Source organism: Dermacentor albipictus, chromosome 1 (genome assembly GCF_038994185.2).
Source record: "Dermacentor albipictus isolate Rhodes 1998 colony chromosome 1, USDA_Dalb.pri_finalv2, whole genome shotgun sequence".
Classification (NCBI taxonomy): Eukaryota; Metazoa; Arthropoda; class Arachnida; order Ixodida; family Ixodidae; genus Dermacentor; species Dermacentor albipictus.
The window spans coordinates 21,786,729-21,810,800 of NC_091821.1; the positions used below are offsets into that span (position 1 = coordinate 21,786,729).

The 24,072-nt window shown below is 42.9% G+C and overlaps 1 protein-coding gene and 1 long non-coding RNA gene across 2 annotated transcripts in view; both read right to left on the bottom strand.

Moving 5' to 3' along the window:
* The window catches only part of LOC139060395 (uncharacterized), a 37,310-nt gene continuing 13,238 nt past the window's right edge, over positions 1–24,072 (bottom strand). The window contains exons 3-5 of the mRNA XM_070539496.1: positions 2,735–2,999; positions 2,080–2,624; positions 1–155 (exon numbers count right to left, since the gene is read on the bottom strand). Coding sequence (XP_070395597.1) covers positions 2,104–2,624; positions 2,735–2,999 — 786 coding nt within the window. The 3' untranslated portion in view covers positions 1–155; positions 2,080–2,103. The remainder of the gene's footprint in view (positions 156–2,079; positions 2,625–2,734; positions 3,000–24,072) is intronic.
* On the bottom strand, positions 14,653–23,469 carry LOC139060391 (uncharacterized). Its single transcript, XR_011514774.1, has 4 exons — positions 23,118–23,469; positions 21,903–21,955; positions 20,652–20,841; positions 14,653–19,580 (listed from the first exon to the last, which is right to left on the bottom strand). It is a non-coding gene; the product is annotated as an uncharacterized lncRNA (long non-coding RNA).

A 24,072-nucleotide genomic window follows, 5' to 3' on the forward strand; every position in this document is an offset into this window, starting at 1 on the left:
TCGGCCAAGTGTTTTTTTTTTTTAATAAAGTTAGAGCTGCCTTTCTTTGACTGTTATTTGGGTAACCAGCGTATTTGGCGCCTTCCATGTACTGTTTCCGTCATTCACATAGCTTTGGAGCCATGGGCCTTGTGCCCAGCATCTCAAGTTGTAACCTGCAAAACAAAATGGAATTGAAGTACCTCAGCGTTATATATGTGCAGCGTGATGACAATCAGTCGTTTTCACAGTACATGCGTGACGATGTGCAAACAGTTTCCTTTCACAAATGACCCCCCTCCCCGCTTCGCTTCAACACGTTTATTTCAGTGCTTGATAAGGGTACAAGACCTACACTGAAGTAAAGGTTACAAATTAGCCGAACACAGCCATTGTTGCTGCTATCCGAAGGGTAATTGAATAAATTAAAAAAAATTCCTATGTACCCTAAACAGCAAAAATTTTCGGAGCATCGTATCCAAGGCGAAACGAAATTTCAACTCAGCCTACGGATCAGTCCCCGAATCGAAAGTTGTAGTGTATACAGTGATCACACTGCTCACCTAAATTCCTGCATTTTGGCGAAGTCGTGAGGAAGCTCAGCGCTAAGAAACTGCACGTGATTTGCTTGCAGAATTGATGTGGCTTGTGACAGCAAATATATTTTTCGCTATCCGCACTCCGCAAACATTTGTAGTCGGCTTAGTATGCATTGCTGCAATCATAGGCGAGCGCATAGGGGGCAGTGGGGGCCATGCCCCCCCCCCCCCCCCCCTTCTCCCGGTCTGCTTAGAGGTGGTGATGAGGGCGGCATAAATTGATTGCACAGTCATGATTTCCGTGCCCCCAGAGCGCATTCGATGGGTACTTTTTCTTTTTGTTGAGCAGGGAATAGCGCTGTCTACAAGCTATGCTTCGATGATTCAGCATTGTTCAAAATAATAAAGACTTTTGCTTTAAATAGCTGAGTACATGGACGTGAAAGCACTAGAACCTTTACTCCGATTATACATGTTTGTTAGCCTACTTAGTTTAATGCCTTCTGACATGAAAAGCACAATGCAAGATTTTGGTGGAGGTTGTTTGCCATTTGATAAGATATAACTCTCAAAGTGTCATTGTTTTATGTTAGAATCTAAAAAGAAGCCTGCACATTTATGAGCGTGTTACAATTAACACCTTGTACATTTTGGCCAACGGGGTTGGCAAAAGAGGAAGTCATGAATACTTTTTCCTTGCACCAACCTGTATACTGCCTGGTGCATGGCCGCAGGTTGTTTAATGTAGGCTACGGACCTTCATAGTGAAACAGTGCTCGAAAAACACGGACGACAGAGCAACACAAGGACGTCGTCGTTGTGTTCTTCTGCCGTCCGTGTTTTCCTAGCACTGTTTCACTATGAAGGTGTCGTACAAACTAGCACGCGCCCAGACTCTGTTAGGCTACGGACAAAATGCCCATTGCACCACAGCCGATGTACACTACAATGTAGAAGTGTGATTAACGGTTATTGAATAAATACAAAAAATATTCTCTTATAGTGTGGCTTCTCATTTCTCGTTGAATTTCCACGAAATGTGATGGGGTGGACAATAGCACGCCCGGAAGAAACCAAATGGGGAGGGGGTGGGAGCGCTGCAAGAATTAGTTTGCCCTAGAGTTACTGCATATGGCTTCCTTTGGACAGTCATCTCGGGAACCATATACAGTAACTCTAGTTTGCCCTCCCGCTAGAAAAAAGTGCTGTGCACTCGAGTGGCTGCATCACATGCAATTTCCGGTGGTCTTCTTTACACTTGTACAAGCGCTCACTCGTTCCTTCCACCTGTTTCTTTCCCCGTACATGTTTATAGGCACAAGGTGTGTTTCGTTTGTAGGTGCATTGGGTGAAACCCTAAAGCGGCACACACACGCGCATTCGGCAAACGCTGCTGCCGGCGGCATCGTTCCGCCGTTTTACGCCGCGCGATGCCGTGTTCTGCTCGGCGAACGCCCCGTGGCACCGACCACAGCAGTGTGGTCGCTTCAGGGAGCAAAATGGCGGCGCAATGCCACGCCGAAAATGCGTGGGAAGGGTACTTTCCATGAATGTGTCCCGCCTGTGGTCACCCGAGTGCGGCAGGTCATTTCTTCTCCGGCTCGTCGGCGCCCTTCGTGACGCCCATCTGGCGACACAGCCTCTCCAACTCGGCGCGGTCGAGCCTCCTCAGCTCGTACTCCTCCTCGTCGTCCGTGCCCGACTCCGTGGCGGCGACCTGCGGAGGCGGCGCTTCTTCGTTCGTGAGGCCCACCAGGTTGCAGATGTAGCCCACGAGGCCCTGCTGCTGCGGTGGGGCAGGCGGCTGCTTCTTCTTCCTCCTCCTCTTTTTGTCTCTGATCCTCTTGATGACATACAGCTCCTCGTCCTCCGGCTCACGCCTCGGCTTGATGTAGATGCCCGACAAGCGACCCCGCGACGGAGCGCGCGGCGGAGTGCGCGCCGTGCCGCAGATACACACACAGCTGCCGGCCGCCTCCGCGTCGTCTTGAACCCGGCTGGTCGCCGCAGAGGAGGCGCCCCGCCGCGTTGCGCCGGTGTCGCTGATTTCGCGCTCGATTCGCAGCATCCGTAGACGGCTGCCCGACCGGCTCATCGCCGACTTGGCTGCACGCGTAGCACGTACGACACAAAACGCTCACCCGTATGTAAAAAAAAGAAAGAAAAAAAAACAGTGATTCCCGATAGCGTTGACACAATTCACAAAGCACACTAACCTGGCCCTGCCCCATCCTTCTGCGAGCGGGATCTCCGCGCAAGGGAGAGTTGCCTTCGGCTGCGCTCGGCGTACTCCAAGTCGACGTCGTCGTCGTCGTCGCACCCGCCGTTCCTGCGCCCGCCATCGTAGTCATCCTCGTCGTAGGCGCGCCGGGGTCTGCGAACCGGTGACCGCTGGCCGTTCGCCGAGCGCCGCGCTCCCAGAGGTGGCGAGGGGGGAGGACTGTACGGACGACCGTATTGGGGACAAGGTCCGAAATTTCCCTGAAAGAATGAATGAATTTAAACATGAGAAATTATTAATCGGACGTATACCTTGAATGAGGCATCTTACTAAGTGCTTACGTGAGCAGTGAAGTTATGTGCAAACCATGCGCACTGATACCATCTCGACCGGGTTAGGTGGGTCTTCACCGCAAGAATCAGGAAACGACGGCGAAGCCGGGCATCGTGACGATGAAAACACTCGAAAAGATTGTATTCACTTCATTGGTACATGGATGTGACTCTCATCTGAGTCTCGAGCGGTTCTTATTAACACGTGGGCCAGCACGGCCTCAAATAACCTCTGGCGGTGTTGGGGTCGTCGCCGTCTTCTTCCGGAGCCTGTCTTTCCCTCTGCCCAACCTTGGTGTCAGCTCGGGGAAAAGGGCGACGTCGTCTTGACCGTCGGTTTCTTCTTCTACCCTTTTGTGTCAGCTCGTAGAAAAGGGTGACGCCGTTTCGGAGAAGAGGGCAATTATGTTGACGTGGGGAAGCCCGTTTGAATGCTTCTCACACCGGACAGTTCAATCATAACAGTGCGTTTACGGTGTGAATTCGGAAATTTATGCCAAATACGTTAGTGCTTTGTGAAAGATGTAAACACTTCGATGTGCTCTTTACATAACCAACTATACGGCGAGCATGCGGAGGGAACCGAGATAATCGTGGCGCGGGGTCGCCGAGTGCCACACGTTGGCACCGCTCACTTACCGTTATTTTACATACATACATACATACATACATACATACATACATACATACATACATACATACATACATACATACATACATACATACATACATACATACATACATACATACATACATACATACATACATACATACATACATACATACATACATACATACATACATACATACATACATACATACATACATACATACATACATACATACATACATACATACATACATACATACATACATACATACATACATACATACATACATACATACATACATACATACATACATACATACATACATACATACATACGTCTTTATTTCAGCAGCTCACAACGTATTACACATATCGTGCCCGCATAAGCGCAAGTCGCTTGTGGGCGGGTCACGGCAGACATGAGGTGCTAGCTCGCTGCTAGCAAAAGAAGTACGACGTACATATTACATATCGCAACAGCTTGAAGAGAACACTGAACAGGAATATTTTACTGTGTTAGTAGCGTGAGAAAAGACTAATTTGAAAAATAAAATTTCCCTCTATTTCTTTGGGAAAAGGTAAAGAAATACATATATAAAAAGATCACAATATTTTTGTTTAGAAGACAATAGTACAAATAATGATAGGAACTGTTAAAAAAACATAAGCACACAATACCTGTCAAGTATTTCGAGGATGAAGTAACCATGATTTAATTTGTTGTTTGGCTTCTTTTTGGGAATGCTGTTGAATTATTTCTTTCGGCAACTGCCGAATATAAAAAGGAGCGTAATATTCTCGACACTTTTTACCCTAGTTCGTATATATACGCGGTAATAACTGATAAAGGCATGTTTTTCTTAGCGTTTTAGGTTTACTGTGTATTATTTTGTGGCGATTCGAGAAAATATTACGAAGAAGTATCACTTGTACAAACAGATCCGAAAAGGACTCAACACCTGCAATATTACTTCTTACGTCATTGTCTGAACAATCGTAAGCGGTGCCATACAGGGTGCTCGCAGCTATCCTATGCAATAGCTTATCCACTCGATCTACTTTCGTTTGTGAGCAGGAACCAAAACCTTAAATACCATATCTGAGCACAGATTGGCCTAGAGCCTTAAAAACTAACTTTTAATTTTCTTCTAACTTAATTTTCTTCTTTTTTTCAGTCTTCGCACTCCCTCAATTTCACACTCACACCTACTAAGACTCACCGGCATTCACTGACGTCCATAAACTACATAAACACGTCCACCAGAACTCACCGGCACTCATTCACCTTCGCACTCACACGTACTCATCATGCTCAAAGCCAGTCACTCACTTTCATATTCACCCATTCAGACGCATTCATTCACAGTCACCGGCACTTGCTCACGTTCGTACTAGGACTCATCCACACAGGCGCTAACGGTCACATCCACTTATACTCATCGACACTCACTCATGCTCATACTCACGTCCACTTACTGGTGCTTACTCGTGTTCACACTCACGCCATCTCAAACGTATTCTTGTACATAATCACGTTCTATCACATTCACCGACACGCAATCGTGTTAGTAGGCCTATATACTTAAGCGGTATACTGGCGACAAGATGTCGATGACTTCCACTCATTACATCAATACGTGGTATTGTACTATATAGAAGAGCAGTTAAGAGTTAGAAAATGGGCCAATCTTGTTTGTTCGTAACGCTTTGGTTCACATGAAGCAAGATGTAAGGTAAAGAAAAAGAAAGTCGCAGTTTCGCCCGAAAGGCGAAGCATCGATTGCGATAGCAAATTAGTAGACAGCTATACGAAGCAAGGATAATAACTTTATCGGCCGTATAAACTTGTAAACATTAACTTACTAACTAAATTTACGAGCATGGTGTCACGCGCGCGCAAGCCAACTTGAACACATCTCACTCGATGAGCGCGCACACTCGCTGTCAAAACGCTGCATTGAGAAAGCACGGCAGCAGCAGCGAGCGAATTGACCTTTGTGCTGCCTGTCGCTTCACCACGAACTAAGCGGCCAGAATACAGCGCGCACGAAGCTATCCGCACTCGGCGCACTCCGTCCCCATCGCAGGTCGCTTTCAAGGCCCACGGGGACGCGCCATACGCACGGGCCACCGGAGTAGAACCCCTCCTCCCGGGGGCACTGGGGAGGGGGGAGGGGGGAGGCGTTGTAAGAGTCCGATATTCTGATTGTTCTTATTTCGGCTGTCTATGGAGCGAGTGGCGGTGCCGCGAAGTTCCAGGACTGGACATGCTATGTATCTTGTCACTACACACTGAGTATCTTATCTATAATAAACGTTTGCTTGCTTGAGTCTTTGCTATCGTTTTTTTAAGGATGGCTTTCTGCTAAAAGACAGGTGTCGCAAAAACGTCTCTTTTTTTCTTATTTTCCTGAAAAAAAAATAAAGATACTTTAGAGCATGCTTCTGTAGTTTCGTTTACCGAGAGTTACGAAAATTTCGGTTTCGATTGACGAGAGATTTTCTTCCATCATATCAGTACAAAACCAACCAATTCAGAGGCTGTTCTTCCGTTTACCGGCAATTCCGTTTAAGCGATTTCCGTTTGCCGAGATTCTACTGTACTGCTTAAGGTATGCCCTAAACTGATCGTGTCGGCTATTGCGGAGGCTCGCCAATAGTGTAAAAAAAAAAAAAGATTGGCAGTTTCGCTCGAATGGCAGTGCATTGACAGCATTACCAAGGTTTATCATTGCGCATGAACTTCTCGGACGGCGTTCTAACTATACGCGGGTGCCACATGATGGAGCGACGAAGCACACGAGGCAACTTCTGCTGGGCAGAAGAAACAGTGCCCTGGCAGCTGCCAGGCATTTCACGACGCTGGCTTGATGGGTGCCGTTAGTGTTGAAGGCGCCGCGCATCGACGATGCACGAGATGACACCGACGGGAAACCGTCGGCGTTAGTCAGCGCTCAGTGAAATATTAGATTGTTCACGTTAGGGTACACGTGAGAATGTTGCGAAATTCAATCTGACAAGTAGTGGGATCATGTATGCACAGCAGAAACTTTTAGAACTAGCACCATCATTCGAAGTACCCGTCCCCGAAATCTGCTACAGAGCGCGCATTGACGTTCCGTGCAGTAAAATATCGTCCTTATATACCTGCTATAATGAATGAATGAATCAGTTAGTACAGCTACATTTCAAGTAGCTCTTCGTCCATGTCGATATACAGAACTGCTATAGGGACGCTTTTGGTGAACTGTTAGATTTCGTGACACATTTTAAGGACGAACACATTTAAAACTTTTTTGTGCGCAATCAAACAGGGACGAAGAATAGAAGCAACACAAGGACGAGCGCTTTCCTTGTGTTGCTTCTATTCTTCGTCCCTATTTGATTGCGCACAAAAAGTTTTAAGATATATCTGTTCCAACCAGGCCGACTCGCAGTTATGCTTCAGAACGCATTTAGTTCGGGGTTCTGAGCAGAAGGCATGACTTCACTATGGTTCCGCATTAATTTCGCCATTGGGAAATCTCCAATAAAGTGAATTATGTTGAAAAGTTAGGAAGCGAATGTTTTTAGTTAGGCACCTGGACACTGCGATATCTCTTGCAAATAATTTTCACCTTTTCCACAAATCCACCTCTAAAGGCGGAACACAGCTGTCAGGAGCGTTTGAAGTAAAATAATAATAATAATAATAATAATAATAATAATAATAATAATAATAATAATAAGAAGAAGAAGAAGAAGAAGAAGAAAGGCGGCAAATGCAAGGTGTCTATGCTATCTGTAATATTTTCTAGTATTATTTTTAATTAGAGCGAAATATATGAGAGACACTGTGTTTACATTTCGGATGTCCATCTTGATTGCCTCTACATAAAGAGTAATTTGTGCCTAGTGGTTAATTAACAGAGCTGTAATATTTACTATTAATAATCTCAAGTGACACACTCGAGTGGTTTGCAATCCGTACACGGCATTATCTAGCTGAAATATTGAAAGGAAAGAGGATACGAATGCGGGCTGCTCACAATGGCACACGAGGCCGTTCCATTGGTGACGGTGGCAAATGTGATGAAAGACGGCGGGTGGCGAGAGGGAGACAAAATTAATTTAAAAAAGAAACCTAGTCCGGTCTTCCGGTCTCTTCATTCATGTATTCGGTGAGCAGTTCGTCAGCCACTCCTCCAGGGAGTTGTCCTGTCGGGAAGGTAGGCCTTGCTGTCCTTTATCGCTTGGCGGCTCCCCCGCCACTCCCACAACACGTGAGCATTCCTGACAAGACGCCACATACCTCATGTGGCGTCTTCTATGTCTCTCTTGTATGTAATATGTGAAGTGCGATGTTTGCAAAGTGTTTGTTTGCGCCCGTCTTCACAGCCTGCCCTGCAGGCGGTGCTCTTCTGGTGTGGTGGGACTAGCATATATGTCCCATTTTATGAGCTGCTCCTGCCTTTCTCTGCCATCCACCGATCGAGTTGTCTTTGTTCTCCAGCGTCCACAGTGCCGCTGTGACGTCGCGGGGTGGCGGCGAATCACGCACGCCGGCGATTTAGCGCCGTGCAGGAGGAACTACTATAATTGACAATCGCAGTAATCTTGCATCAAGAAGCACATTCACTCTATTTGCATTACTTGATGTAAACAAACTTTCGCTGAAAATTTCCTGCAAAGAATTCGCAACGTACAGCGGAAAGTGTGTGCGTGTGTGTGTGTGCGCGCGCGTGTTTGTGCGTGCGTATGTGTGTGTTTTTGTATGTGCTTGCACGCGCGCGCGCGCGTGTGTGTGTGGGGGGGGGGGGGGAGGAGGTGTTATGTATGTACTCCGTGTGGTCGGTAGAGTTTGACCTTCACTTTTACACAATAAACCTATTCAGCTTTGGTGCAGCTGCTGCCGAGACAATTCCTCCGTTCACATGTATTCGATAGGGGCTCCTGACCCTTCCTGTGTGCTTAATTTGCCTTCGTCGGTGCTAAGTGCTTCATTTTATGTTAAAACTTTTTTTGCGAATATATTAATAAAGCGAACGCTTCCTTTTACCAAATTTCCACTTCTGACTCACTTTGCCTGGTCAAATGTGGCCGATTACGACAAAATCACGACGGCTTTCGTGCACGCTCCAAGGCAGCACGGCGGAGGTGCGAACCAATATTGCGTCGGCGGGGACAGCCTCACCCTGAAAGCCTGGCTGGGTATCAATTCACGGTATATGCTCGACAAATGCGACTGCCCGCGGCGTTTGACGAGCCATGGCTTCGCTGGAGTAATGTGCTCGCGTACCAGCCGAGCGTGACGGCCAGGGAGAGACGGGTTCTCTCGGCCGCCTCCGGTTGGTGACGTAGCGTCGCAGACTTCAGAGTGTGCTGCGGCCTTGAAACTTGTTCTTGGCGGAGTTGCTGGTTCACGCCACCCGAGAGGGAGGTATGGAAGAAAAGAGCTGGCGATGGCATCTGCCGTCTCGTTTCCCTCAATCCCAGCGTGGCTAGGTAGCCATTGTATCATGAACGACGCCACAGCCCTATGTGCGATCTTTTTCAGAATCAGTTCCATTTTAATCTAGCTTGCGAAGTTGAAATAACTGTTCGTGTGGTTCTCACACGAACTTGCTTTATATAAAATGTTCATCGTTTGGATACATATAAAGGATACCACAGGCTTCCAACTGCTCGAATGCGCATTGGCCATCTAATACCAATGACAAAAATGCTAACAATGAAACTCTGTCAAGTGCGCATATCGAGTGCACAAATTGCCCTTTATCTGCAGGCTGCCAATACGGACAACACTCAAATTGATGAACATAAGGTCCAGTAATTTGTACAACCATAATTTTTTAACCACTGTCTGAATGGCCTGCAAGGGGTGCTCCTAATTATGATGCGACATTGCGCATTTTTATGACACGCTTTTGTAAGGCAGAACGAGAATCACGATAGCAAACGAGCACGAGGAGCACCACTGTAAAATTATAAAGTTGTAGCGAATCTGCAAACGAATGTACGTATACATGGAAAGAGGGCGAGACATAGATGAAATACATGTATTTGCACGCCTAAGTACATAGCACGCGTGCATGCAACGCACGCAGATTTGGTCGAGGACTGCTAGTCTCGCGAAGGAAGAATACAGGAACGCCTTTCTTGAGTGCTATACAGGGTGACCATTTTTAAGTGTTACAGAATTTGTAAAAATGTCATGTTGCAGATAACCTAATTCTAGTCCTTGAGCTGGATTATTCCGAGAGGCAGACATTACTTGCTGCAAAGAATCCGAAGGGCTTGAAACGTTGCGTGAAGAAGTGCAGACTCGCGTGAGATCCCTTCATAACCTTGGCGTCGAAGAAAAATGATGTGGAGTGCTTCTGAAAACTGCTATAATACAAAATCTTCCGCAAGAAATGGTGCTCCGTTACACTCAGCGCATCTTGTCTTCGACAAATACAAGCGTTTCTAGCGACAGACTAGATGAAATGTCTGTTCTTCTAGACTTTTCGAGCCTTGGAGTAAGAAGCCGGGAAGCAACTATAGTGGTGACTTTTGACAAGAGATGACAAGCCTTAACCGCAAAAGGACAATCCAATTAGCATTTGCAAGGTTCCGCATCTTATGTAACCCGTGAAACTTATTCCAAAGAGTTGTATACTATGCAGCGACAGAGATCACTCGGTGAATGTCTGTCCAGCTGAACTAATAGACGAGTAAATATATAAACTACGCAAATTGGGATGCTGCTTCCGCTGCGTTATACAATTTCACAGAGCGAAGGAAGGCAGAAGCTGCAAGCGATTAAGCTGTTCGAAATGTAAGAGGCGACATATCACATCGACGTGCGACCCAAGATGGAAGCAGAACACAGAAATGCAGACAACTGTTTGCAGCTTGTCAACAGACTCGCTTAAGTACGCAGTTCGTCTGCAGACCGCACAAGTTTAGGCTCAGGGCACGGAAGCAAACGCCTCGTAAGTATGTTGATTGATGGTGGTAGTCAACACAGCTTCATCACGGAAAAGTTGTCTAGGAAGCTGAAAGCCACTGTGTTAGCTGAAGAGCAGCTCACCATCTCGGGATTTGGAAACATTTCAGCACTTCGGAAATATTTTCAGAGTAGGAGTCACGCTGCATAGTAAGTACGACTCACACTCACTTGAAATAGATACTATAGAAGTGCCAGAAATATGCAACGACTTGTCAGCATTGGCAGAGGCAAATGTACTTGAAAAGGTGAAAAGCAAGGACTTGCGCTTGGCTGACGTCACCGGATTTCAGGTCTCGCCTGAGCCTGGAATAAGCGTGCTTGTAAGAGCAGACTGTTACTGGCCGCTCGTCAGCAGAAAATTCATCGACTGGACGACTCCTCGACCACCATCGAAGCTATCATAGTGTCACGTAGGTGATGGTCAGCTGCCCGGCACGCAGGCAGACAGAAAGGGACACTGCGTCGGCGGTAGACTTAAAGAGAGTTTAATGGGCAAACTTGTGCCCTAAATCAAGCGAACAACTCGGTGACGGCGAAAGCAGCAAGCGCGCCTAGGGCGTTCGTCGGACTGAGCCAGTGCAAGCGGTGGTCCCGTATTTATACGTTTCGCTTCCATGATCAAAACGCGCCAAGCGACGCCGCTTGCGTCGCAGCGACGCCGGTCGCGTCGCTACGAGCCGAAATAAACGCACGTGGCAATAGGGTCGACACTTAATGGCAGTGGCGTAGCCAGAAATTTTGTTCGGGGGGGGCTACGCCACTGGCCCTATATATATATATATATAGCTGCACGTTCCAGCTCAGCCTCCTCCTTAGAAGGAAGCTTTAGGTCTGGTGCTCCTATTTAAGTACATGTAGAAGGGGAATTCGTTTTTCCCTGCAACTACTTCACCAAATTTGAGGAGGTTTGTTGCATTTAAAACAAAAAGTATAATTCTAGTGACTACTGGTTTCGAATTTTTCATTTAGGCGGTCAATTATTTATTAAAAATTGGCCGGAATTGAAAATTTTCAGAAAACGAAACTATCAGGTTTAAAACTCGGTGACTCAACAATGAAAAATGATATCACAATTCTGTGAATTGCATCTAATAGTACATCTTCAGCGGACAAAATAGATATGCTACACATGAATCTCAAAAAAATTTGGTATTGTGGAAATACGGCTTTTGCAGAACCCTTGTACACAACGTAACCAATTCACGTAAGATACAAATTGACGCAGCAAACTTGTCCGCTTTGACTGTGACAATAAATGCCGTTTACAGAACCACAATATCTGTTCTTCATGCATAGCTATTAGTTTGTAAACGTCGTGCTTCTATTTTTTCAAACTTTCGAATTTTTCAAAATATTTTAAACAAAATTCAGGCCCTAAAGCGAAGTTCTGTTTCCAACAGACACTAGGATTTAACTTTCTCTCCCAAACGCAACCAATTTCAATAAAAGCGATCAGCAGGATTATCTCAGAAAAGCGTTTCTGCGTTTTACAAGTATTTGAATAGGCCGCGTCGGATTGGGCCCGAGCTAAAGCTTCCTCTTAAACAATTTATCGAGGGATCAAATACATGAATAATAACTGCATTGTCATTGCCAAAGATGCTGCAAACGAATTCTTGAAAGCTACGCACTGCAAATACAAGTAAAATATGTATTTTTTCATAAAATATTATACTCGTATGTGCCAAAATTTGTGCCCAACATAACTGGCGTCAATGCTTCCGTGTTTTTTGTCTATTAGGTAAAGAAAATATCACACGAGCTTTAGAACTATATCAGTTCGAAACCAGGAAAGCAGTGCATGCCGCTGATACGAAAAGTTAAAAGGCAATGAACTGAACAAGTTGAGGACAAATATGTTAATGAAACTTTGTCATTCAAGAACCGTGCTTACATTCTTGTATATATGCAATGGCCAGTGAAAAATCTCAATGACGCTGTCGTTTGTTCTAATGTATTACGCAGGAGTAGCTGTCCCTTGTCGTGTATCGTGAGTGATCGCACCGAAGTTATAGTCGCGACAGAGAGCACGTATAAAAAGCTGTAGTTCTGCAAGATATATGAGGGCAAGTCAAATGAATGAGCCAACAACGGGGTACTTTATTTAAAAGTAGTCTTCATGAGAATTTAGACATTTGTCCTATTGACTAACGAGTCGCGTGATTCCCGTGTTATAAAACTCCTTGGGTTGCTGCTTCAAAAAGTCTATCTGGTTCCCTTGAGCTGTTTTTTCGGTTGCCCCAAAAATGTAGAAGTCGCAAGGTGACAGGTCTGAGCTGTATGGCGGATGTTGCAGCGTTTCCCACTTGAACTTTGCCAGTTTTGTATTAACCACATAAGCGACGTGCGGACAGGCATTGTCGTGGAACAAGATGACCCCATTCATAAATTTTCCACGTTGTTCGTTCTTGATTGCGGCACGCTGCCGTTCTGGCGTTTCACAATATTGGAAACAATTGATAGCCTCTCAAGATTTAGCAAATTCTATCAGTAATGGACCCTGTCGATCGAAAAAAAAAAGTCAGCAACACTTTTCCAGCGGAAATGATGGCATTTACATTCTTTGGGCGTGGTAAATTCGAATGTTTCCACTGTAAGCTTTGCCGTCGTGTTTCAGGCTCGTAGTAGTGGCACCAAGGTTCGTCCCCGATCACAGTTGCAAACAAGAAGCCGTCATCCTCAATACCCGATCAGATGAGTCAAGGCAGCGCGAAACTTCTCCGTCTTCTCGTGATGGATCAAAATCTTGGGGATCCATTGCGCACCAAAGAGCCGATAAACGAGAAGCTCATGAATTACACACTAAGAAAAAAAAGAGTACCTCTTACTCTTTTTGGAGAGTCTGGATTCGCCACGTATACGACACACTTTGTGGGAGACACCCGAACTCTCTTTCGACAGAGAGTCCCGAGACTATCTGTGCTCAATACAAGGTGTTTGCGTGACTCCGCACACAATAGTCATGCACACTCTGTTGTAATAGTCGCCTATACCCTCTCAAATGGGTTACAAGACTAGTGCTGAGGGAGTCCGTTAACAATTCTAAATGAGTCGAACGACTCAAGATAAAGGGTGACATGACCACTGCTGAAGGATTCGGGTAACTATTCTTGAGGAGTCTGATGACTCCAGCAGTGTGTCAAGTTACCCTTTGTGCATGGTGCAGGACTCTTGTAAATGGAGTAAAATAACTAATCCATGTAAGTCGTTTGACTCTCGGATGGCAGTGTCGAGCCGCTTTTCAAAATGTGTCACCAACTTTTGCTGTAAGTACACACGACTACGGCTAGCTCTCAAGATGGCTACTGTGAAAAGACAACATATAAGAAAGAACCCATAGCAAACTTGCCAAAAAGGACGTGGCAGGTTAGCAACAAAATGTTAACATTTCATCACCCTTTGTTGTCTTGTGGAAAATTCAAATGTATTAGTGAGCACAGAATCACCATGAAAGCAAGACAGTTCTCATTACTATTAAACTGGAATCAATAGCCAACCAAGCAAAACAGTCTTAAATAAACATCCAATATGTAGCCTGCAGGTGCATATGCATGACACTGCAATGCAACTCAGAACCATAATGAGACCCCAAAATATTATGTAACTCATGTAGAAGTTCAATTCAGCACTGTACAGGTCTCTAATGTCAAAACATTTATAAGTTAAACCTATTTCACCGTTCTTCGAGACGTGTTTTTATTTAGAACTTACGATTTAACATTTTAAGCAAGTAAGCTACACATAACAAATAAAGAAGGCCGCACTTATGTACAAAGGAGATCCAGATAATCAAGTGCAATAAAAACAATATTCCAACTTAGATTACATAATGTATGCGTTATACTATGCTTGCTGAAAACAACTGGTCGGCAATTGATAATCCAATCTAACAGTAAGAACAGCTGTCTTACCTTATGGTACTCTTGTTGGCACTTTTCCCCCACAACTTGTGCGTGTTAGCGTCAGTTGAAAATTGATCTGAAAAATACCACATTAAAAAGTTGTGCATCAATTTTATTGTCATACAACATGCAACAGTGTATAAAAGCTTCACAACAGATAATATTACAAAAATAAATAGAGCAAAATTTATACTAATTGTTTATTTATGTTGACAAACGTACTTTTCAAGACGAAGTATAACAGCTGACAGACAATTTCGCAGATTGCAATAACCACTAATACAAAACTTGCCATAATGCAAACACGCTGACAAAATATGTAGCACAGGTAGCTGTATTTTGTTACGGCAAAGATAGCACATGAGTAATGAGGACAAGGGAGGTAGCAGAACACATAAACTATACCCAGCTGCACGCATGCAGCTGTAACAATACACATGGTGCACCAAGGTCCAAAAGAAACAAAGAGGAAGATGTGAGGAAGGCTTCTTTTACTCATCACAAGCTATCCTGTAAGAGCAGACAGATTATGCACTGGCTGTAATGTACCCTCAGCACATACGTAAATAAGTTCCATTAGGTGCCACATTTACAAATCACTCATACAATGTTCTTGTGATTGTCCTTATTCAGATTTTTAACTTGGAAAGCATGACTGAGTTATGTAATGCTTCCCTACGGCTTCGCACATATGCAGAAAGAAGTGTTTCTATAAACATGGGAGATCATGGAAGGATGACTGACACATACTTCTTTTAATTCTTTTGTCTTGGTCTTTATGATTATCTACCACAGTAGTCTTTTGTAGAGTGAAACACATTCAGATAATACACTGCGGGCAACAAAGTGTGAATACCTGTTCTTGATTTCTACCTTTCTCAAGTGTCCCGCTAAGGTAAGACTGGTGCAAAAAATTCTTCCCAATGTATGCGTTCCCACAAAACAGGAGCAGATGATAAGCCACATTAATGGTGCGTGAAATAAAACATCTGTTCTTAACTTACCACTGCCATTCCAATCTGGTGCGATTTTCTGCTTTGTTGTGTACTCTAGCACAGGTGCTACGCAGTTCACTTGGTGCTCAAAGCAACTCTCACACTATAGCAGGATGTCAATTTTGTTTTTCAAATTCTAAGCGAAACTCAGGTTATGGGGGACAATTGTAAACTTATAGTTTTGCTTTGTATCTTCATAATGTTGTAGAGCAGGGTAGAAAGCAAGAACAGATATTTATAATTTGGGTTCCTATTGTGCATTGCATGGATATGTTTCAATGAATGATAAAACTACTTGGTAGATAAGAGAATTAACTTCGAAGTCTACCATATCAGTAACTGGAAATTTTATGTGTAATTGAAATTTTGTGATTCCCAGTGATGAAGAAACAGTTTTGACAAAATGTGCCAAGGCAACTAAGTCACTCATGCTCACAAAGGAAACAAAATAAAAAGAACCAAGATTGCAATAAGTTCCAACTTGCAACCTAAAGTGAGACACCTCACATGACTGACTTATGTATTTACTGAGCATAATTTACATCTAGCGCATAATCTGCTTGTACAAGATGACGAACAATTAGTTACTGTTGCTTTCTCTCTGGGGCATTTGGCTCTTCTGAACACATACACATTGTGTGGCAAAGCTGCGTGTATGTAGCTGGGCACAGCTGTTATTCAGCATCAGTCTGTTTTTATGTCCTGTACTATTATCATTGTAATTTATAATTAGCAAATAGCCTAACTATTGGGTTGATCAGCTCCATTTTAAACAAAACATACTGACAGATTTCCCTGTTTATCGCTAACAAAGTGATGGGTACATCATTTCAGATTTCAAGAAACAGCTGTGGAACAGAACAAATGCTGAAGACAGAAAATCTACAATGACCAGTACCTTCTTTATTAAATGCCATGTACTAGCTCTTTCTGCAATGAATACCATTATTACCAAAAATGGTAGCCTGAAAAAATAATTGGGAAATATTTACAAAAGTGACAGAGATTAGAACTGCATGTTAATTACAAATGTCTTCTTAAACAAGATCACAATAATTGAAGTTTCATTAATTTTAGCAAAACACTGACATCCCATTATTGAAGCTAGTCAGTGCTGAAGGTATTGTTAGTTTGTAGGAGTCCTCAGACTGGCAGCTCTAAAATATTTGTCACCATACTTGGTGGAACATGCTTTGCTCTTTCGGATATTACTTTGCCAAAAAGCCTTCTGTAAGCCTTGTAGGATGATCATTACTTTTTGGGTATATGTATATCAGAACTGGTGCTAGTCTGAGTTCTTACAAAGTAGACGTTATTGAGTACTGTAATTCTAATGCCTGCCACAGCTAAAATTTATGTTAGGGAAAATTGTCGCACTGTCATGAAGCAGTTATGTTCAATAATTAGAGGCAGTCACCGTTGAAACACTCAGTACAAAACACAAATATATGGAGCCAAAATTTAAATGTCCAACAAAGTCACGTCTCAAGTCTACATTTCACAGAACTGTCTTTTTTTCTGTTAGTGTGCCAATACCAATTGCACATTCACAAACATTTTAGTATTGCACTTCTGGTAAATGCAGGAAAATTCACCGTCTATAACAGAAGCCCTTGGGAAGACAGCCCATATTCGCTTCGACAAGAGGACTTGCCTTAAGCTTTGCGTCGCTATGTTGTAGGTCACTGTAGCAAGGGGTACGTTTTGCTGATTGAATATTACTCGAAATATTTTTATTATTTGTACTAGAGGTTTCAAAAGAGAGCCAATTGTAGAGTTCTTCATGCAGATTTCATATATTCCATTAGTTTTTGTTTAGCTGCTTCTTGAGTTATGTCCTATACAACGGCAAAATACATAGTGATATTTGCGGGCACTTTCTTGTGTATTAAATTTTCACAAAAAAGCAGTGTGCTGCAGCTAACTCAGCTCCCTGTAGACTGCAAGGTGCCGATATCTATTCAAACAGCACGTAAAGTTACTAGAAGTATGCAAGATTAGTAGGCAGGCAGGCAGGCCTGCTACTAAAATTATTGAGAATACTTCAATAATTTTTTCTCACAATAGCATGAGAATAACCTTGTGCTTTATAATTGTCCTATACAAATTAAATTTGGCATACATACTCTTCAAGATAAGCAGAATACCAGTATCTAATTGAAATTGCAATCTAAAAATTATTTAAAGTGGCCTAATATTTTTTGCATAATTCCAGTAATTGTACAAGCTGTTTGGATAGGTATCGCCACTTTGCGGTATACACCTAGCTAAATAAGATACAGCATGAAACCATTTGCGAAACTTTTACATACAAGTGCCCATAAAAATATATTGCCACTATGTAGGACATAACTAAACACCAGCTACACAAAAACCAATGACAATTCAAATCTACATAAAACTCCCTATGAATAGCAGTACATTCAAATTTCTAGTACAAATTAAAAAAGTTGTTTCGAGGAGCATTTCCCCTTAATAGGTGGGTGTCAGTGTTTCTACCAAAGGGTTACAAAATGCCTTGAGGCATACCATAGGGAGTTTTATAAATAGCACACGCATGCATCTGTCTAAAAAGTCCCATGCCCTGCTTGCATTCCTTAGACATTTTTCTGCATTCTGTTGTATGTCACCGTTTGCATCCCTTAACACTGAGGGCGCAAAACCGAAAACCAGCCTATTATACACTTAATTTTTAGCCTGTAAAGGGGTTGTATACGAATGGGGGCAGCCAACTCTAGCATGAGAATAAACAAATATTTGTTCTCGCATTAATGAAACCAGTCAAAATATAATCTCGCAAATCTGGAAATGAATGCACAAAGAACCTTGCTGATTGTTACATTAGTGTCCCGAACAAGATCTTCTGATGTTTATAATTCCTAGTTTTATTCACTTTCCTCTAGTAACTGGGCTTTGACCTGGAATACTCAGTGTAGGAGACTAACCCAGGCCTGGAAGCCAATATTTAAATCTGAAATAGACATTCATCCCCCGACCACATGGCACTGCTACGTCATCAGAAGAAACATGCATCCATGGACATATAGTCTGTAAAATTATTTTTACATGATCTGTAGCGTTACTCTTGCACTAACAAATTCTGAAAATTAGGAAATACATCTGCTATTTAAAGCACTGCTACAAACCCGTGTGTTTGAGAAATGCAATACTCAAAAGGTGTAATACAACGAATGTGTGTATGAAACCTATGCTGCCTTTGACATTCATCAGTGTGGTAAATAAGCACTGAGAAATGCCAAGGTTATCATAGCTTTCATGTCTCAAGCCTTGTATGCGAGTACCAGTATCTTTGCAGTGAAAGAAGTCACGTTATTACCAGACTTATGAGGGGAACCAATGTTTCTCTAGTTCAATAGTTTCTTTCTTGTGCTCCTATATCCTTGAGTTTTTAAAAAATAATGGGTGCTTGAAATAAGTACTCTATATTGCTCTTAAATTTATCCTACACCAGAGCCCGTGTTATGTTACATTTCTTGAACACATTGCAGTGCTGTAGATTATCACAGGAAGAAAAAATGCCGTAAGTTCGTATTTTAGCCTTCCATACAACAAGAATTATTAACCTATCAATTACATCCACAAGTACGAACGAACTATGAGAAACGGGGCTTAAAGGCAGGTATACATTAGAATAGCAGGGGCTGATGGTGAGAATTCTAAGAGAAAGGAACTATTAAAAACTAGATACTAAAGACACATATGAATTATAACAGAAATATTTACAAAGAATTTGAAGAGACAAATAGAATGTCTGTTCAAATCACTCCACCCCAACATTCATCCATGGTTCGATAAGTGATCACAGCCGGTGATGCTGTTTGGATAGATGGTAGGTGAGGCACAGCTGTGAAATAGGTAGCACATGTAGAGGGGTCACCAAAGGTTGCACAGCAGGTTGCCTTGATCTCCGGACTCCCTCGACCCTGATGCGTTGAGCCTGGTTATACGTCGTTCGCAAGAGGCCTGGCCCGAGTGTGCGGCATGGCTTGGGTAAAATTTCGAGGCAACCTGAAAAACACAGATTCATATATTTAGCACCAAAATATTCTGTACCATAGGGCAAATCTGAAGTTTACCATCTGCACATAGCAGATGATGAAAACAGACACAAGTCACCAGACTCAAGGTATATAAATGTGCAAAAGTGGAAATGAATGTGAAGAGCTGCAGGATGGAATCCATCAATTTGTCTTTTGTGGATCAATAATAGTATCTTAACATAAAGTCAAGTGTACATGACCCTCCCTATTTGTGTAAGTAGGCTATTCCATACCAGCTGTTCCAACCTGGCACACAACTTGGAATTTCTTCTTGAAAACTGAGGGCCTTTCAATATAAAACAAATCTCAATTTCACGCAATACTTAAAGCAAAAAAAATTTTTACTGCCATAAACATTATGTCAAATTTCGTGTAATGCACCAAAGTATGCATCATAAAATGGCAGCCAAAAATTTGGTTCTTTCATTAAGAGGGCCAAATTTTTAACAACGAAGAGAGGCCTTACACCAAAAACTTGACTGCTTATTATCCACTGCTCAGTTTATTATTGCTATTAAAAATGGACAAAATGGCTTATTAACTTTATTTTCACAGAAGTGACCTACAGCAAAAGCTGCAAATTTATGCAATCCATGTGTTTAGGACTTGTGCTGTGTGCAAGAATGGTATCAGAAAGATACATTAAGCAGCAGTGCACAGAGGAGGATGAACTTGGAAAAGAAGACAGTTTTGGTGTACGTTTATCGGCCTACTTACCACTGAGGCAGCCCTAGTAAATTTATGCCAAATACCATGTATGAGAGTACATTGTATTCTTTTTAAATTGGTAAAGCTTTATCAAAGTAGTTTTTGTGTTAAGCAAAAAAAAATTGTGCAAGTGGTCTCTTGCAGTTTGAAAATTTGCATCGCATTTCGTCTAATACACATAGCCTCTTGGCGGCTAAGACAAAATGCATGGACTTGAGCCTCCCTGCACAGATAGCAGAGAGTCTAATCTGCTTCGAAGTTACGTCTTTCATTGCTGAGTGACTACAAGCCATTTCACTCAAAAAGACGTCGCTTAATTACAGGTATTTACCTGAATCTTTCTGTCGGCTGTCAGCCTGCTGGCATCATCACTAAGGCTGCCAACTCCCTAGTGGACATAGTCGGGACATGGTGGCGGCAGGATGCAGTGGCAGAAGCCACCAAAGGCTCCCAACTACCTAGTGGACGTAGTCAGGACAGGGTGGTGGGAGGACACAGGGGTAGGAGCCGCCAGAGTGTACCTGCAACAAATTTGCACAAATGTTCTTAGTCCTACCATGACATGATTTCCAATAAAACTGAGCTGTCTGTGTAACATGGCTACCAATATAAATAAAGGTAAACAGTTAGGTCCTACGACACAACTAGAAGCCCGACAAAAAAGAAACGGTACTTATGTTTATGAAAATCCAAACAATGAAACAAAAAATGTGTAACCGGTTTGTGCATGGAAGCTCGGTTGAAACCTGAGCTCATACCATCAAGTGATCTGCTAGACAACTGCAAGCCTGCCACCTAAATATGTCATTGTAAATTATTTTTACATGCGTTATGTTAAGCTGCATTATTACAAGCTCAAAATCTCTTAATATAAGTAAATCACCAAGCTAATTCAATTAACAAATTCCAGTGGTCGTTAATGCAACAAAGTGCAAGCTCGGAATAAAGCTGGCTAAACTGGGCAATGAAAAATAACAATGTGGTTCTCTACATCTTGTTTTCCTGGCTTTCGCTTTAGCACTGGAATATACAAGAATTTTGACATTCCTCATATTTCACCCTGCTAATTTTTATGCCATAATGCATAATACTTCAGCAAGAGGAATAATGCTTTCTTTCAACCGTAAATAGTGATAGAACAAGAAAATTCATTGGAGCCAACGTTTTGAGAAGAAAAATCTCCTTCTCTTTGTCGAAATATTGGCTCCAGCGGTCCTTGTTCTATGGCTCTTCATCAGTTCAAGTCTCTTGTCTTCCAGTGTACCTCTGTACTTTCAATGTTATGTCAATGAAACTGTAATAACGGATCATTAGTAAATGTAGCTGATGAGGAACTTGGGTTTGTTGGTAGATAATGACAGAGTAACTGCGCAACATAGATACGGACAAAGGAGGCTTGTGTGTGTTGTCTCCTCCAGCCATGTCTCCCCTTTGGGTGATTACTCTGTCTCAATGTAAAACTGTTAGCCTTTGCACAATAATAGTACAGTGCATAAAGACAGGAAAGTGGACACAAAAATTACAACAAATAGCATCATATGCTAATGAGATATGCAAAAGTGCCTGCTACGATTTGTCTCACCCATAACGTGCTGGTAAGATGGTGACTTCTGGCTGTTGCCATTTCTTGAATACCTAAAATAAAATACATTTCAAAATTATAAAAATACACAGGACAACAGCAGTAGCCGAGGACATAATGCATTGTTTAGTACAACAAGGTAAACTAATCTCCGATACACGGCAGACGAAATTTCCTTTATTATGTTAGTAGAAAAATACAACACTTCATTTCATTCAATACTGTCAGCGTTTCTTGCTACAAGAAAAAAGGTATTTCTGCATGGAAGCAGCAAAATAATAAATGGCCTTCTACTTTTACAAAATATGTTGCAGCGACTAAGCCAACTACAGCTGTATATACTTAAAATTGTTGTATGCACATTACAATAGCCAAGACAGGATAAACTTGGGTTCATATGCAGCTCACTGGAAGGTACAACTTTGCAATCAACTCATTTCTGCTGGGCAAATATACGAACTAACATGAAACTACACATAAAAGGACCTTTTTTTTTCATAAACCACCGGACTCAATATAAAAAATCCAGTAGCAATAGTACAATTTCACCACATAACACAGCCAGGTTTTGTAAGCGTAGTAGGATTTACTATATAAATGTTGCAGCATATTCATGCTTTTAAATTTTTACAACCGTGAAAATAAAGATTACGTAAAAATAATACATTATATAGAGGCTTAGATTGTGAGCTAATGTGTTTTCTACTTACAGCCAAATGCACAAAAAATTTGTTCTCTTTCAGCGCTTTGAAAGCGCTGTCTGTTCGCTTGTGCATGCAGCCGCTTAACCGCTCTTAAAATATCTCTGCTGCCACATCGCCTGACACTACCATACAGCGTTGTAGCGCTTTTATTATTCGCGGCAATATACCTAAAGCACTAGTAAATCTTCAGAATGCACAAGCTGCCCTTTCGATTACCTGTCTTCGCCATGCGAAAGTCACACTGGTGCTAGTATTGTATCTACACTTCAAGTTACGCAGTACTTGATATTCTACGGATTTTTCGATGCGACAGGCCACTCGTCACTAGAGTCGTTAAGAACGGTGTTTCTCCTGAGGCTTCCGTCTGCCAGTAGTATTTCCGCCCACATGCGCACGCATGCCTAAGAAACGTCTGTGAACTGCCAAGAGAAACATGGCGCAAAATGTAGCCGTACCGGAAGGGCCGAGTACGCGCCGTTTGTAAACTCGGAACAAAAGCTGATATGCTTACCTGAGACGTTAAGAGAAATATGGCACAGGTCACCCCCCGCTGGTAGTCGGTCGTATGCATCTGGTCGTCTCTGTCCGTTGCGATCTCCCATATCACAATGAAAGATGCAGTGCAAACCGCAGCACTTCGGGCGCTTGTGACGGTCCGGCGATGTCGGCAAAGACGAAATCGGCGATACGCTGCTGCTCGCGGCGGTCCCCTCGTCGCAATCGCACAGCACGGAAAGAAGCTCCCACCGTAACTTGCCACAACGCTTGGTTGCAGTCGCCCTTAACGCAGCGATTTCAGTACCACTCAACGACAACGTACTACTCGCGCGTGATGAAGCACAAGTTCAAAATGGCGTCATGCTATTGACGGCTTCGGCTTTGGATCATTTTGTATCTGCACAACTGGGCAAAACAGTTGCGCTAGTTTCGGTTTTGTTTCCTTGCGTTGAAATAAAAACTGTTTTGCTCACTGATAATTTTATGTCACTTAAGTAATGTTTACGAATGAAACAGCCATGAATTTAACACGCGTCTTGAAATACCCGCTACATTCACTTGGCAGAAGCAAAATTTTCTCGTCCGAGTGTGGTTGTGTTTTAAATATCTATCACTGGGCTGTCGGAGCGTGCTCGAAGTGTGAAGACGCGGCGTAATTGTCCTTAATTTGCTTAGCTATAACGATCCAGCTGCCCTTGATTTCTGTCGAGTGCAGTTTGCTCTGATGTAAGGTAGAACTACAAAGCTGCCCATGTTACTGAATGATCTAGTGCACCTGAAGCTACCAGAACTCCGGTATTTCCTCCACAAGTTCTTGCGACTGTGTGCCGCTGTCACCAAATGCGCGCGTATAGTCATTTGGCGGAGATTTAGCAACACATTTTCTAGAACTATCGTTCACCGCTCTATCACGACATGGCGAAGCAGCGTGGTTCGTCCTTAGTAAAATTTTCTATGTATTGCGAATT